Genomic DNA, 17,115 nt, shown 5'->3' with positions numbered 1-17,115 from the left:
CTCAAGTACCACTTGCCTAAGGGAACCACTTGAGATTGTTCTCTTAATAAAAACACAAACCTCACTCAAATGTTTTGCCTTTTGGCTTTTCCGTTTAAAATATTTTTCTTAAAGAGTATACATGAGTAATCATCAGAGTTGAGATGTAATTTTCCTATCCCCATGATGTTGACAGATATGCTGTTGATTCTTTTCCAATTGAAAGAGCTAGTGGCATACTTGTTTATTTTTATCCAAGTTGGAGAACTTCTTTCATTGTGATGCAAAAATCCATGTGTTCTCTTGTTTATGGTTGATCAATTGAGTTTTCTTCTTTAAGATGACAAAGTGCCTCTTCATTTAAAATCGATGAAAATAAACCATCATACTTTCTTTGTGAATAGAACTACAAATATTGTGACTTCTCTATTACACTCAAGGGGTATGTAGGCACAAGATGTGACGTATTGCCGAGCATAAATAAACTCATAATAAAATTTCTTTTCTCATCCCATCAATCTTTTGCACACAACTCTTTTATTCTTAACACATATTTTCAAAAAGGTTCCTGTGGAGTATCACAGATGTGAGAGGTGCTAATACCTTCCCACTGCATAACCAACCCCCGTAACCTTTTCTTTTTGTTTTATTAATTTTATTTTAAAATTTCTTTGGATTTTATTCGCTCTTTTTCTGTTCCTTTGGAAACAATAAAGATCTGTGGCGACTCTTGCTTTATTTGTGAGTTAAGTTAATCAATAGCTTTATCACAATTTTTCCGCCGCGACAATTATAATGGAATACCACACTTTGTGCAATCGAAGGTGTGATTGAATTTATAATCCATGTCTGCACTAGATTGTTACATCTCTTCCACACACTTTAATTGCCACCCGATATAGCTAGTGTGACACAAATTGTTGATGAGTTTTTTGAAGGATTTACATAGTAATGATCTAGTTGATCTTGAACTTGATTTCGTATCTGATTCTCAGGATTGTAATGTCGTTGTTTCTCTCCATAACTACAATCTTGATATTTTCACAACTAACAAATATTTTGCAATATACTTCAAATCGACTCAATCACCATGAACAAACGATCTCAAGAATTCTAGCAATGCAACGAAAGCAGAGCTGGACGAACCTGCTCTAGTACCATAAAAACAATCTTATATGTACATTGAGAGAACAAAGAAGATGAAACTTTTCTCATGTATTGAATGAAAAAATAATGAAAACAGTTACACATGCCTATTTATATGTATCATAACTCAACAGTTAAATTAGTTATGCCACATCAGCATTAATAACAATAACAAACTCTCTAATTAACTCAAAAATAAAAAAATACATTGAATGAGATTTATGTCATGCATTCCCATTGCTTGGACTATAAGCATCTCACACTAGGGGTGTGCAAATAAACCAAAAACCATAAACCAAATCTATATCCAAACTAAACCAAATTAAAAAACCCAGCCCAAAATAAAAAATTAAAACCGGAGGCCCATTTATCAAAACCAAAAAAAAACCGGAAACCATTATTGAGTTTGGATCACGTTATCGGTTACCCACTTGAAAAATTTGAGAAAAACCCTAATTCCCAAACCCTCTCTTCTATCTCTTCTCTTCTACTATCTGAGATAGCTGTCGCAGACCCTCCGCCTAATTCTCTTCCACCTTCTACTATCTGAGATAGCTGTCGCAGACCCTCCGCCTAATGCCTCACGATTGAACCGTCGTGTCGAAAACTTCTTGAAGGTACGTGAAACTCTAACTTGGGTTACCATGCGTAAACTTGATTTTTTTTTCTGCTGACTATTGATGATTGTGTTTGGTTGTTCTATACAAATAATGCTCTCATGGGTTTTGAATTTTGATTTTCCAGTATTTGAATTTGAACCATAGTTATCTGATTCATCTTTTCTTACCAAGTTTATGTTTTCTCATTGCAATTTTTTTGTTACTATCTGATTCATCTTTTCTTACCAAGTTTATGTTTTATTGGAGTTTAGTGTAACTTTGCCATTAATGGAAGAGAATCAATGGCTCATTTTTATGGTTTTATAATGACTACGATGTTATGTTAGCTATGATTCTAGACTCAAGTGCAAAAGTTTTCTTTTTCTGTTTTAGTCTTATTTTTCTATGATTATGCAATGCCTTTGTTTACTAGATATTTTCATCATGCAGTCATGTGGGATTGAGACTAAATGACAAGATCTCTATATAAGCTATTTATCCGTTAAAATTGGTTTTTTATAAAACTGGTTTTAAAACTGGTTTTTTTTTAAAAAAAATAAAACTGGTTTTGAGAGAACCGGTTTAAAACTGGTTTTTTTTTTAAAAAAAAAATTGGTTTTGAGAGAACCGGTTTAAAACCGGTTTTTTGGTTAAAACTGGTTTTTGTGAAAAACCGGTTTAAAACCAAATCAAACCATATGTAAACCGGTTTTAAAAAAATAAACCGGTTTTAGTAAAATAGTTTTAAGATCCAAATCAAACCATATATATGATTCAATTTGGTTTGGTTATTGATCCATGCACACCCCTAACTCACACTCATATTTCTTTCTTTTCTTCATCTAATTCGTTTATTATAAAGAGCTTTATGATATTTTTGTGATTCATAATTTTTCTTGTGCATAATATAAATCAAAACTAACTACTTGACAAATTTCAATTCCATTAACTATTATACATAAATAAGTTTTTATATATTTTCTTGTTTGGACCCTCTCACTAAATTAATATTGTTAAATATAAAAATCACCTAAGTATGTTCTATACAAAAGGTTATAACATATAATCACTTTAGTGCGGAAGTTATCAAATACATATATAAACATGAATATAGGATCATTTATCATGTTGATCTATTAAAGATTAATGAAGCGTAAGGAATCATGGAATACCTGGATCCGTTGTAGAATTACTCGTTGACTATAACTCTTCCTCAACCAGTACTCCACACGCCTCAGCACTCTTCAGATGGGGAGAAGAGTGAAAATGATTTTCGTACTGATATATTGGGGACCATATCCCATTATATAGGTGATGGCCCATTAGGGTTCCCATTATCCCAAAATGGACCATCAGACATCCACCAATTTGGCCCATATCAATTAATTAATAAATAATTAATTCTATAAATAGAAAACTAATTAGCCTTATTACATAATTTTAACCACTAAATCAATTAAGACTTTATATTGATAAATAGCTAATATACTCAATTTAAATATATATGCCCACGTAATAATTGAAATATTTTATTTAATAAAATATTCTAACAGCTATATCATTGATTTTGACTAAGAGATAAAAATAGGTTCTGATCAAGAATTGTTCTAGAATTCGATTTTTTCAATCCCTTTGAATTTTATTAACAATTTGAATTCAACAACTTAATTAAAATTAACAACATTATTTTAATTTTAATCATTTTACATCCACATAGAGAGAAAAATTCTTTACTCCGAAAGCGCCTAAGAAATTTCCAAGTAATAGAGGATGATGAAAATACAAGAAATCAAAACATTTATACAAGTATATAAGTCATTCCATGCCTCTGTACAATGCTATATCTTATAAAAATTAAATTACAACACCATTCTTTGTTTATTTACTTCACCAGCAAATAAAACATCATGAACTTCATTTCCTTGCTACTCAAATATCAATTATTAACATTCATTTTCACTATCATAGCCTTAACCAAAGTTAGTTGTTTTTCTTTCAATTTCACAACCTTTGATCCAAATAATTTCTCACCTACCGAAAATTCAAAAGTAACCTCAGATGTCATCCAAATAACCCCAAATAATCATGGTGAAATAGAGAATTATTCAGGACGTGTTTTTTACAAAGAGCCATACCCACTTTTTAACAAGAAAAACAACAAAATAGCTTCTTTCAACACCACTTTTGTTCTTAACATAACTCCTCAAACTTCCCCTGGTGGAGAAGGCATGGCCTTCATCATAGCTTCAGATCAAAATCTCCCCGAAAACAGTCATGGAGAATGGCTTGGTATTGTAAATGCTTCTACAAATGGAACTTCTCGAGCTGAAATTCTTGCAGTAGAGTTCGATACACGACAAAGTTCAACGCAAGACGGTCCTTCCAACCATGTTGGTATCAATATAAATAGCATCTCTTCGTTGAAACTAACATCATTGTCGAACACTAAGGTCAATCTTTCATCTGGAAAAGATGTAACTGTGAGAATTCAATATTCCAATGATATAATATCTGTTTTTGGTTCAATGACTGAAAGTTCACAAGATTCTATGGAGACCCTTTTGGTTTCTCCACCTCTTAATCTATCTTCCTATCTTAAACAAGAGGTTTACCATGTGGGGTTCTCCGCTTCAACGAGCAATTACACAGAGTTAAACACGGTCAAAGCATGGGAATTCAATGGTCTTGATATTTCAGATGGTAAAATAAATCTCTTGTGGGTTTGGATTATAGTTCCATTGGTGATAATCGTAGTTGGATTAGTCTTTTTCTTGGTTTATTTTCAAATGAAAAGAAACATTGAGATTTCAGAAGATGCTTATCCAGAGATAGAGAATCAAATTCAACACTCATCTATGGGTCCGAAGAAATTTGAATTACAGGAATTGATAAAAGCAACCGGTGCATTCAGCCATCACAACAAGCTTGGCCAAGGTGGCTTTGGAACTGTCTATAAGGGTATTCTGGAAAACAACATATACATAGCTGTGAAGAGAGTCTCGAAGAACTCGCGTCAAGGAAAGCAAGAATTTATAGCAGAAGTAACAACAATTGGAAGCCTTCACCATAAGAACTTGGTGAAACTTATTGGTTGGTGCTATGAGAAAAAAGAGCTTCTCCTTGTTTACGAGTTCATGCCGAATGGAAGCTTAGACAAATACCTATTCAACCAATCGGGTGACGAATTTGAATCACATTATTCAAAAGTACTTGATTGGAATACTAGAAATAGTGTGATCCGTGGCGTGGCGCAGGCACTGGATTATCTTCACTATGGTTGCGAAAGAAGAGTACTTCATAGAGACATTAAAGCAAGCAACATAATGCTAGACTTAGATTACAATGCAAAATTGGGTGATTTTGGATTGGCGCGAACAATTCAAAAGAGAAATGAGACTCATCATTCAACAAAGGAAATTGCGGGAACCCCTGGTTATATGGCACCGGAATCTTTTCTAACGGGAAGAGCAACGGTGGAAACGGATGTATACGCATTTGGTGTTTTTGTTTTGGAGGTTGTGTGTGGAAAAAGTCCAGGAAATATGGATGAACAAGATGATTATAAAAATAGTATTGTGTATTGGGTTTGGGAGCATTATGGAAGGGGGAGAATTGTTAGTGTTGTTGATAAAAGGATAAGTGATTGTGAAGAGGATGAGATAGAGATGGTGAAATTTAAGGAAGAAGTTGAAATTGTGCTTATTCTTGGGTTAGCTTGTTGTCATCCAAACCCTAATGAAAGGCCATCAATACAAACAGTTCTGATGGTTCTAACTGGAGAAGCTTCTCCTCCAATTGTTCCAGTGGAAAGACCTTCTTTTGTTTGGCCTGCTATGCCTTCAATTTTCAAAGAAGGGGAAGATAGTTCTCTTATCAATGGAACTGTCTCTCCATTCACTCAACTAAGTGGTAGATAATACTAACACAGACACGGAGACCGAACACGACACAGACACATAAACACCTTTTTTTTTTATATATCAGTACCATGTAGATTGAATAAGTATTGATGTTACAGTTTATTTGGCAACTCTAAGCTTAAGCCAGTAATATAATATTTCTTAGTTTTATCCTTTGGTGTGTCTAATATTACCCTTCTTATTTGGGCGAGAGTCTTCTTTTGTCCTCTGTCATTTAGGAGTAGGACGAGTTGTTCTCTGATTATTCTTTGCTAAATCATCTAATTTGTATGCAGAAGTCTTGATCCAGTGAACTGAGGAACTCTAGAGTGAGGTTCCTATAAGTCACGTGAATGTCATCAACATACTCATCACAGCTGAGTTGGTGGCACAGATACCTCACACTCGCCTCGATCCCGAGTGCCTCCATACATCTCTGGTCGGGGTACCTATTGGGTAACATAGGGCGAGCAAACAAAGCAGCGAAACGCGATCTCTGTGCATCATCTCTGAAAAATCACTTCCATGTCATCAAAGTGAGCCATCCTGAAAAAGTAACACAAGAATATCTGGTCCTAAAAAACACAAACAAATAGGTCAGTCCAGATAATAATTAAATTATGATAAAAAATAAAACCAAAACTAAATTAAAAAAGAAACCATGGGTTGCCTCCCATGCAGCGCTGGTTTAATGCCGTTAGCTTGACAATTAGACAAGGTTCTGGTCTAATGATGCACCCGTTACGAGTGAGTCCTGATGTTTTTCCTGGGATATTTGTGACTCATCGTTAGAGTAATATGTTGGACTAACTGGATGATATCCTTGAGGGTGGACGGTTTAGAGTAAACCAAGTGCTTTTGAATTATGTTGTTGAGTCGCTGCAGATTTTTCTGTCTAAAGATGTTGCGAATACAAGGTCTCGGTCTGTTGGATGAGTTAGGACGTCTCTGAAGGAGAACGGTCAATTATTATTGATGGATGCTTTCTATAGGGTAGAGAGCAATGTGGCAACTAGTGATATACAAGTGGTGTGTAATTCTTGATGTTTTACTAACGATATCTACTAAACAAGTAGCATAACTCTTAGGAGATGAAGCTCTTATGTGTGCAGGTCGGTGATAACGGTTATATGGGGTTTTGTGTGGGTTAATGACACTTGTTTAATGTAATGATTGAGATTTAGTATCCGCTTCAAATGATTGACGATTTGATGGACCAACTGGTAGGAGAGTATGTCTTCACTATAATCGAATTGAGGTTGGAATACCTTCCGATTTATGTGAAGGTTGAGGATGGTTAGAGACAACTATTAAAAACTCGATGTAGGAATTACAAATACTTGGGTTAGTTCGTTGTGGTGTTTCTTGAGAATATTATGATTTGACCTAAGTCAGAGTATACACGTGTTGAACATTGTGATTTGAAATTCAGCGTCCAAAGAGAGAAGACTTTATGCTAAGTTGTTAAGATGTAGATTATGGAGGCGAGTGATCCCGAGCATACTAGTTTAGGTTATAGTATATGTGAATCCATCCAACTAGATGCAATTCTACATTGGAAGGCTCCGAAGTTGGTTACGAAGACTAAAAGCTTTTTGACTTAACTAGTTATTATTTCCGTTTATTTGAGACGAGGTGAAGTGCGATATGTTGTTAATGAATGAGTTAATGAGATGAGATGGTTGGTATTAGGAAGGTTGTGAAGGTATTGAAGGAAGTGTATGGAGATGCATCTTAAGTCGTTTAATAATGATTAGAGTGATGATAGCTTTTGAGGAAAATAGAGGTAATGGTATTATTGAGATTGCGATTGGAATGAGGTACAAATGTGAAAATACATGGATCCTCGATGTTGTGGGACTTATAAGAAAACCAAGGATTTCAGAATGTTGCTAAAGTTATCTACATGAATAAAATTTCAATTGGAATGGAGTGGATTGAATTGTTATGTATTTGATATACTATCATTTCTTGAGATAGAGGATAATTAGCCTTTGCGTGATACAAAGTGAGTGTGAAGTAGACTATATAATGTGCTTGGGTGATAGTGTCTCGTCGACAAGATCGAATGAGAAGGAAATTGTGGAAACATTTGTACACCTCAATGGAAATTATTGATTTATGGTGATTAGGTGACTTTGATTATAATTTTTAAAGGAACAATATTATAGTTTGGTAACGATGATTTATGCCTCCATCGTAATGGTCAGCTACCTATTGACATATTAAGGAACTGATCACCCTTAATCTCTTGTTAATAGTAGACGGGATCGTATTGGATGGGATAAACTTATCTATCTTGCTGGATGGTGTGAAAATTGTTTGACGTTCTATCCAGAGGTTAGTCGTTCACCATTCCGTGCGAACCTAATGGAAAAGTGGCTAGGAAAGACTTGAGACATATTAAACAGTTTGGAGACGTGAGTTTGTATGCGAGCTAACTCCACAGAGTGGAAGATTGAAGATATCAAAGGCGAACAATGATCGTCTGGTGGATATTAAGGAGAGTCATAATCTAGATGTGAAACTTGTAGATCTAGTAGTAGATAGAAATCAAAAAGAGGACAATGACTTGATGAAGATGCTTAGAGTAGCGCAGCTAAAGCGTGATGTGGCACAGTTTGTTAAGTAGTGTGACTTATCAACAGTCGAGGGTCAAACATCAGAAGCCTACGGGAATGATGCAACCTATTGGACATCCCATAATGAAGGTGGTAGGTGAAAGGTTTTCATATTATTAGTGTTGCGGCCATGTCAATAGATGTATTGATCTGAAGGTTGAGAAAACACTTAGAAGGGGGGCAAGGGTTGAATAAGTGGTTCTTTAAAAACTTGATGAAGGAAAGATAGACAGAACCAGTTATTTTTATCCTGGTTCACCTTCTCAATAAGGCTACCTCCAATCCACCCTCAACAAGGTTTTTTCCGCTCTCAACGAGGACTTAATCCACAATAATCAGAACCTAATTACACTTGCACGATCAACTGCCGTGACTCACAATACAATACATTAGCCAAACTGCGGGTGACTAACAATCCTCCACAAACCAACCGTTTTTGACTAACGAACTTCTAAGACTCGACTAGACTTAGACTTCTTAAGACTTCTGACCAACTGGTCTCTCAAGGACTCAGTTACCACGTAACTTATGATGACAGTGTATAGTGTTGCTTCTAGAAAGTTGTAATCACAACTGTGATATTTTACTAAGATTAAGTACAAAATAATGAACTCAGAATATGGATATAAGAATTTTTCTTCAAAGAGTTGTTTTTCACACTTGCTGATATTTCTGAGTTGCAGCGTTCTTGTGTTTTCTTTCTTGTTTTCTTCTTTTTCACTCGTTGTCTCATTTTTTTCTTCAAACGATCATGTGTATATATAGCTTCAGAATTTTTGACCATTATCTTTAAAGCTTGTATGCAGCATTAAATGGTTTGCGTGTTGTCTTTGCTTTTTCTTTATCCAAGGATTTGCATGTGGATAGCTTCTTCAATCAACCTTGGGAATTTTGCTTTTAGTCGTTTTGCTAATGATTATGTGTTTAACAGTTTTATTTGATTCAATTTTTGTGATCTTCTGATCAGCCTTTGTTCTTCAACTTCTGTTGTGGATGTGTTCACAGTGTTTTGGTGCAGTTTAAGAAGTTGCTTTCAACGGTATTAGTTTGAATCATTCCTTATGATCTTCTGTTCAGACTTTTATTTCATCTTCTGTTGTAGATATGTTTGCAGCATTTTGGTGTAGTATCAAAAGTTTCTTTATGACTTGAGTTGCATTTCTCTAGCTTTTCATACGTGCCAAGTTCTGACTATTATCCATTGTTGGCATGCAGCAGGTTTGTCTTCTATCATTGAGTCTCGCCTCCATCATTTTAGTGATGCTAAGTCTCTTATTCTTGATGTTTGTAGTAGAGAGGATAGGAGGGTCGCCGGGCGCTTTGCTATGATGGTAGAGGTGATTTGGAAAAATCGGAATAATATAGTCTGGAATAATGAACGGGAGGGATTCTCTAGATTGGGCTTGCAAGCCGTTTTCAATTGGCAAGAGTGGTTTTCTTCCCAAGATAATCAGAATGGACGCTCGAGTGTTCAAACTTTGGTGGGATGGTCCCCCCCTGTTGAAGGGTGGGTAAAGTGTAATGTTGATGCCGGGTTCAATAAGACTTACAGGTCCACAAATAGAGGATGGTGTTTTCGAGATTCCATGGGTAGATTCATTATGGCCGGAACTGCTTGGGATATTGGTGTTTTGTCGCCGTTAGAGGCGGAGGCTTTGGCATTGAAGGAAGCTGTACAGCATGCTGTCATCTTGAACTTGAATTGTGTGATCTTTGAAACTGACTCTCAATTGGTTAGTAATGGTATTAACTCTGCGGTTACGGGTTCGTCTGAATTTACTTTTATCCTCCTCTCTATCAAACAATTGTTAGTTTCTATTCCAAACTTAGAGGTAAAGTTTATTAAGCGCCAAGCGAATATGGCTGCCGACTCTCTTGTTAAGTCGGCCAATTCATGGTCTAGGCGTAGTATATTTAATGTAATTCCTCACTGTATTGATTTCCAGTTGATAAATGATATGAGTTAAGTTTAATTTTGTCAAAAAAAAATGTCTTTTTTTTAAAAAGAATAAACTATTTTGGTAAACCAATTTTATTTTCATTATTTATATTTTTATTATATTTTGAAAACAAAATGTGTGTAACATATCATGGAGTGTAGATATTCATTTAGAACTGAAATTTGACGGGAACCGTATATATTGTAGGTTGGTTAAAATTGTAAATATGATATAATAAGAAGGATTTAAAAATTGATATTTGATGAAAAGCAATTATAAATTTTAGATTTGAATTTTTTTTAGTTTTACAATTAACTCATTTGGTTTCGATTGAGTTTTGTTAACTGATCTGGATTCACGGTTAGATGTAAGCATATCTATGAGATATCAGCCTCATTTAGAATTTATTTCTCAATTTATCTTAATTTTTATTATTTATACAATAAATTTACTAAATTATTAGGTAATTAATCACTATATTGACATATGCATTGAAGATAATTTATAGTTTTGTTGAAAATAATTATGAATTTTAAGTAGAGGAATGGAAAAAGACACCAATATATTAAAAATTTAAGATAATGTGAAAAAAAACATAAGAAAATTAAATGTTATTGATAATTAAGAGAATTAATGATAATGTGAAATAATGTGAAGTAATTAAATTAAATGTTATTGATAATTAAAATAATTAGTGATATTAAAAATTATGAAAATTAGTGAATGATACAATAATGACAAGGTAAATAGAACTTTTAAAAAGGGAAATATATTGCCCAGTCATGTAAAAGTGGAAATATATACTATCAATAAAGTCTTGATTTTAAAATGATGGAAATTTAATGTAAATAAATTCAATGACTTATATTAATTCAAAAATAACACTTATAATTAAATTAAATATTTCTTAAGTATAATATCACAAACGGACTTACGTAATTTTATCATGCATTAATTTAAAATTGCACTAAACTATAGAATAAGAATATGCAAGTAAATATATAAATTTTAATATTTATTAATTTATAAAATGAAATAGAAGAATAATAACCTTTCAAGCATAATACAACTACTTTGCTTTGTTCATCATGTATTCCATGCATACCGTTTTGTTTCACATTTATGCAGACTCTTCTAAGTTATAAAAATACTAAAACAAAATAAAAATTTTAAACTAAATTTTTTATAATTTAGAAGTTAGAAAATTAAATTATCATAAATTAAACGTAAGTGTTACTTTATTTTTTAATGTATATTGTTGATCCAATTTTCTTAAAACGACATTCTTTTTAAATACGGGAAAAGATGTATCTTGGATATAAACATTTTTATAAACGAAAAAAATCTATTTTTGAGAGAAATATTTTTATAAAGGGAAAAAATTATAGTTGATACAAATATTTTTAAATTAATGATTAAGTTACAAATATTTTCAAATAAGTTACAAATATTTTATAAATTTGAATAAATTACAAATATTTTATATTTTATAAACGGAGAAAAGTTTACTGTTAACTGATTTTATAAACGAAAATAAATTACAAATATTTTATAAAAGGGAAAATACTATTGTTGATACACTTATATTAATAAAGGGAAATAAGTTACAAATATTTGTATAAATTAAAAAAAATATTGTTGATACAATTATATTTATAAGCTGGAATAAGTTATAAGTATTTTTATAAACGGAAAAAAAATATTGTTGATACAATTAATTTTATAAAAGGGAATAAATTATAAATATTTTTATAAACGAGAAAAAGTAAAAGTCTAATGTTGATACAGTTGATTTTATAAACCGGAATAAATTACAAATATTTGTATAAACGGGAATAGTCAACTATTGATACAATTGATTTAAAAAAAAGAAATAAGTTACATATATTTTTATAAACGAAAATAAGTCTATTGTTGATACAAATATTTTTATAAACGGGAATAAGCTACAAATATTTTTATAAACAAAATAAGTCTATTGTTGATACAATTTTTTTTATAAACAAAATAAGACTATTGTTGATACAATTATTTTTATAAACGAAAATAAATTGCAAATAACTTTATAAACAGAAAAAGTCTACTATTAATACAATTATATTTATAAACGTGAATAAGTTAAAAATATTTTTATAAATGCAAAAAAGATATTGGTGATACAATTATTTTTATAAACAGAAACAAATTACAAATATTTTAATAAATAAGAAAAATCTACTAATTATTATTATTATTCTTATATGCATTGATTTTAATGACTAAATTCATACACGTTAAACTTATAATTATAATAGTAGAATAAACCATAAATTCTTATATAGCATGTTTCTCGGAGGAATTCTTGGATGGAATAAACCATAAATTCACATTCTTAAGATGGAACAAACTATAAATTCACATTCTTAAAAATAATCAATAAGAAGTGAGAAAATTTTTAATTTATTTAAATTTTAATTTATTTTTTATTCGAATTCATAGAATGGTTGTCATTGTGAAGGAGAGAGAAAATCTTGTATTTATTTTTTAATTAATTAAATTTTATAATTAATTGTGTGTAGAAATTTCTTATGTTTGTGTCTACCTAAAAAGTTTTCTTCTCTAATGTATATTTATCATTCGAGAAATTAACTTGTCACCCCAAAAAATGTACCTGCGACCCCTCCAAAAAATTTCCCAATTTTACCCCTATTAAAAGAAATTGAAAAACAAAGAAACTCCGAACAAAATTTCCGGTATACACTTAAAAATTTCCGATAAAAAATACCGGAAATTCAGTTAATTTAAAATTTCTGGTACAACATACCGGAAATTTAGTTTATTTAAAATTTCGGTACACCGGAATTTTAAGATTTATGGTATACCGTAATTTTCAAATTTCCGGTATGTTTACATTTTTTTGTTTTTTAAACGGTTGAGATTTTGGCGACACTTTTGGAGGGTCTGATTGTCAATTTTATGCTTGTTGTTTGTCATCTGATGTTTGTTAACTATGTTTGTTTGTTATTGATGTTATTTTCTTTATCTACTCGAAACATGTACTAGCAAAAAAGATTATGTAATGAAAAAGACGTTCGTACATAATATACAAATAATACAATCATAAAAAAATAAATCACATAGGTCCTCCACAGGCAACATCAGCCTACCTAGCTAAAATACCGTGGACCACACCATCAGGGTTAACCAGACCCATGAGGCTATCCAAGTGAACTACGATGTACTGCAGGCAGTTGTCCTGGTCATCAGTGAGAGGTGTAGGTGGTGGTGAAGAAGCCCTGGTAGCTAAAGGCCCTGGAACATCAGATGCAATGGCAAATGGGGGGCTGGCCCTAGGGTGCGACACTCTGAGTAACCACTCTAGGTATCCATCGGGACACTTCCCAGGCTGTTGAACCGCAACGGCTGTATCCATGATCTCACGGGAGGAGCTGAAGATGTGACTCTAAAACCAGCGATCAATGCCACCAGCTAGAGCCTCAGGGGCCGACCATGGGATGCCCTGTATTTAACCAAACTTGCGTAGACACCTCTCAAGCAAGTGTCTAGCCACATGGCTTTCCCATCTGGCATACCCTGAATATAAGGAGGATGGATCAAAAGTACGATGAGTACGGTGACCTGTATATGGTGTCCATATGACATCATCCAGCGTCAGAACATCCATCCTCCGCTTGTACTCTATCAAGGGTGCCTCTCATGGAAGGGTCTGTCTAGCCTTCCACCTCATCGCACAAGGGTCAGAAGCCACACAACAGGAAGTCCCCCGCTCAGAGATGCGAGGGAAGTGCTCGTAGATCCAACACTGCATAAATAAAAATAATCAAGCCCATGCAAAATATAATAAAACACAAAAAACCATGTAAGAATATATACCTGTAGAAAGCTCAGATAACGAGAAAGTTGTCCGGTGTCAGGACGAGAAACGGCATCAAGCGCCGTGTATAGCATCGTCATAGCAGCCACTCCCCAAGTCCAACACGGGTGTCATACCCCAATTTTTGACCCTAAAATCATGCATCAATTTCATATTAATCATTAATCAAGAGCTTCACTTGGAAATTTGGTTTGTGGTGCTGCACTCACCTCGTCTCTGAGAGGGACCATCAAGCACCAATGATTGTTTATCTTGTATGCATATTATACTAACCCAAATACCAAAAATATTGCTTTGTTTCTTTGTATGCTTTTGTTTTGTAGGTACTAAGCCAAGACATCCATAAGCAAGGCTTTTTCCATATTTTTGACAGCATGAAATTGATTTCCCTCTTGGGTAAATCGATTTCCCTACAGCAATTTTCAACAAAATCACATTCTGGACAGCATGAAATCGATTTCCCTCCTGGGTAAATCGATTTCCCTAGTGTATTTTGCGCCAAATTCTCTTCTGGAACATGGTGAAATCGATTTCACTCCTAGGGAAATCGATTTCGTTGAGGCGAAATTCAAAAAATATAAGGAGGGAAGCTTGACATTATTTTGGCACCTTTTTATTTGATCATTTTACCAATTTTCCATCTCATCAAAATAATTCCCTTCATTAATTCCATTTTAACCTCATTTTACCATTTTTACCATTTTTACCATTTAAATGCCACTTTAATCACCAATTAAACACAAGTTAATTAACCAAGAGCAAATGACCAAATTGCCACTACTCTTGCTCTCATCCTATAAATAGAGGTCACTACTCTCTCATTTCTCAAGCTTGGAGAGCCAAAAAATTGCTTGCAAATTCATTTCTCACCCCTTTCCAAAACCCTCACCCAAAGTTCATTTTCATAGAATTAGTGAGATTCACATTGGATCTTGCTAATTTTGAACTAAGCCTCCTACATTTCACTCTTTTCTTTGTTTGTTCATCTCCAAATTTGAAGGATCTACACACTTTGTGCTTGTTCTTGAAGCTACTCCAAGGCTTTTGTTCAAGAAGTGGTAATTTGTTAGATCCATGATGTAGATCTTTATTGCTTGTGTTCAATGCATCTTTGATGCTATATTGATGATATTTGCTGGTTTTGTGATGGAAATTTCGTGCTCAAGTTGACGTGTGACCATAAGGTGTTTGTATCTTTGTTCAAATCAAGTTTCATGCCTTTAAATGATGTTTTGCTGAAATTTACACTGATGAAATCGATTTCCTTAAGGCTGAAATCGATTTCCTTAAGGCTGAAATCGATTTCCTGATGTACGTAACTTGTTTTTTTGAAAACTGCACTATGGAAATCGATTTCCCCCTGCATGAAATCGATTTCCTGCTGGCAGAATGTGGTTTTTTTGCCTTTTTTATGCTTGTTTTGGTTTCCTACTTCCTCCACTTCATTAATATCATTGGATCTAGGATGTTGATAGGTTTGAAAGAACCAAATCCATAATATTAGATGAATGATATTAATGATAGTGTGAGTTGATTTTACTTTATGCATTTTATCTTCTTCTTCTCCTTTTTTTCTTTTGATCGATGAAAGTCTTAATACTTTGAGAATTCTTATGGATTCTTAGTAAAGACTAGATCGTTACCTATTTTCTTTTCGTGCGGTATTGCTTTCGGAGAATGATCTACATATCATTTCTCTCGCATGCATTAGCATATAAAGTTTTGACCGGCCTCGTTGTAGGGTGATTTCTACATAAATCACTTGGCGATCTGCTTAACATAGCGCAATATTTCGTGTCCCGAATAAAAAAGATCAAATATGGAAGAGAATTGTATGCGGTTGATTTAAGACTTATGGAAATTTATCGTGTAGTCGCTATGACTTTATCAAGCTTCTGATAAGTTTCCATTGAATTTAAATCCGAGTACATCCTTCACTCACCATCGATCTTCATTACTAACTTTGATAACATACTTGACAAGTTTCAAGATGGTTATCTTTAACATCTAACAATTGACTTTAATTTCCGCACTTTTATTATATTGCTCTTTATATTTCTCGCTTTATCGCTTTATTTTATCATTTCATCATATTTACATTCCGCTATTTTCCCTTTGTCCATTTGGACGTTTATATTCCGCTATTTTCTCTTTGTCCACTTGGACATATGTTTATGTTTCCGCTATTTTCTTTTTGTCCACTGGGACCATACTTTACTTTTATGCTAAAACACTAATAAATAACAAAAATCTGAAAAAAACACATAAGGCTCTCTTTGGACTATTGGTTACTATCCCTAGCATTTTGGAGATTCGGACTTATGGACCTAGTGCCTCTGGACCCTTATTCTGTTATTACTCTGTGGTTGTTCTGTCTGTCTAGCATTGGATTGTTGTCTGTTTGTGTATGCAGGTATTTCCTTGAAAGTCCTTGATGGTTAATTCCAAGGCATTGAGATAAGGATTTTACCCGAAAACAGCCGTTACTCTGCCCGATTTTCGTCAGAATTTTAATGTGCTTAATGCGAGATGGTGCTAAGATAATAAGTTCATCTAGATCCCCAAGTGTTAATGTGTTGGTATTGATAATTCCAAAGGATGGGAAATCTACCTTGACTTTTAATGTCAAGTGTTGGCTTCTTATTTGGTTAGATCGTTTCTTTCCTTAGCTTTTATTTTACGCAATAGGATAGCCTCTTCATCTCCTCCCACTTCTTAGATTTTCAAAATCTTCTCCCTTTTTCAAAAACCTTCTTATGTTTGCAATCTTTTCAAAACCTTTTTTTCTTTAAAATATCTTTTGCCCTAAGTGGCCTTTTCTTCAAAAGTTTAGACACGACTAATTGTCGAAAGGAGTGGTTATACCCCACGATTTTGAAATTGATTGATAAAATGAGATCTTTTCCGCGTGAGAGAGCTAGTGGCATACTCGTTGATTTTATCCGAGTTGGAGCCCTTCTTTCATTTGCGATGCAAAGAACTTGTTTGTTCTCATGCTCAAGATCAATGGCTGAGTATTTCTCTCCGACGACGATAAAGTGTTTATTCGTTTTAAAA

The 17,115-nt window shown here is 33.4% G+C and overlaps 1 protein-coding gene across 1 annotated transcript; it reads left to right on the top strand.

The window, feature by feature from the left end:
* The first annotated feature begins 3,567 nt into the window (after nt 1-3,567).
* On the top strand, nt 3,568-6,870 carry LOC131621426 (probable L-type lectin-domain containing receptor kinase S.5). Its single transcript, XM_058892471.1, has one exon. It carries the CDS (start codon nt 3,632-3,634, stop codon nt 5,639-5,641), a length of 2,010 nt encoding a protein of 669 aa, XP_058748454.1. The 5' UTR covers nt 3,568-3,631; the 3' UTR covers nt 5,642-6,870.
* The last annotated feature ends 10,245 nt before the right edge of the window (nt 6,871-17,115 follow it).

This window comes from Vicia villosa, linkage group LG1, assembly GCF_029867415.1.
Source record: "Vicia villosa cultivar HV-30 ecotype Madison, WI linkage group LG1, Vvil1.0, whole genome shotgun sequence".
NCBI lineage: Eukaryota > Viridiplantae > Streptophyta > Magnoliopsida > Fabales > Fabaceae > Vicia > Vicia villosa.
Note: the sequence above shows the minus strand (reverse complement) of the source record. Positions and strands in the feature narration are given on the sequence as shown.

Excerpts from the sequence above, each read along its gene's own strand:
- LOC131621426 (XM_058892471.1), top strand. The coding sequence starts at position 3,632 with ATGAACTTCATTTCCTTGCTACTCAAATATCAATTATTAACATTCATT.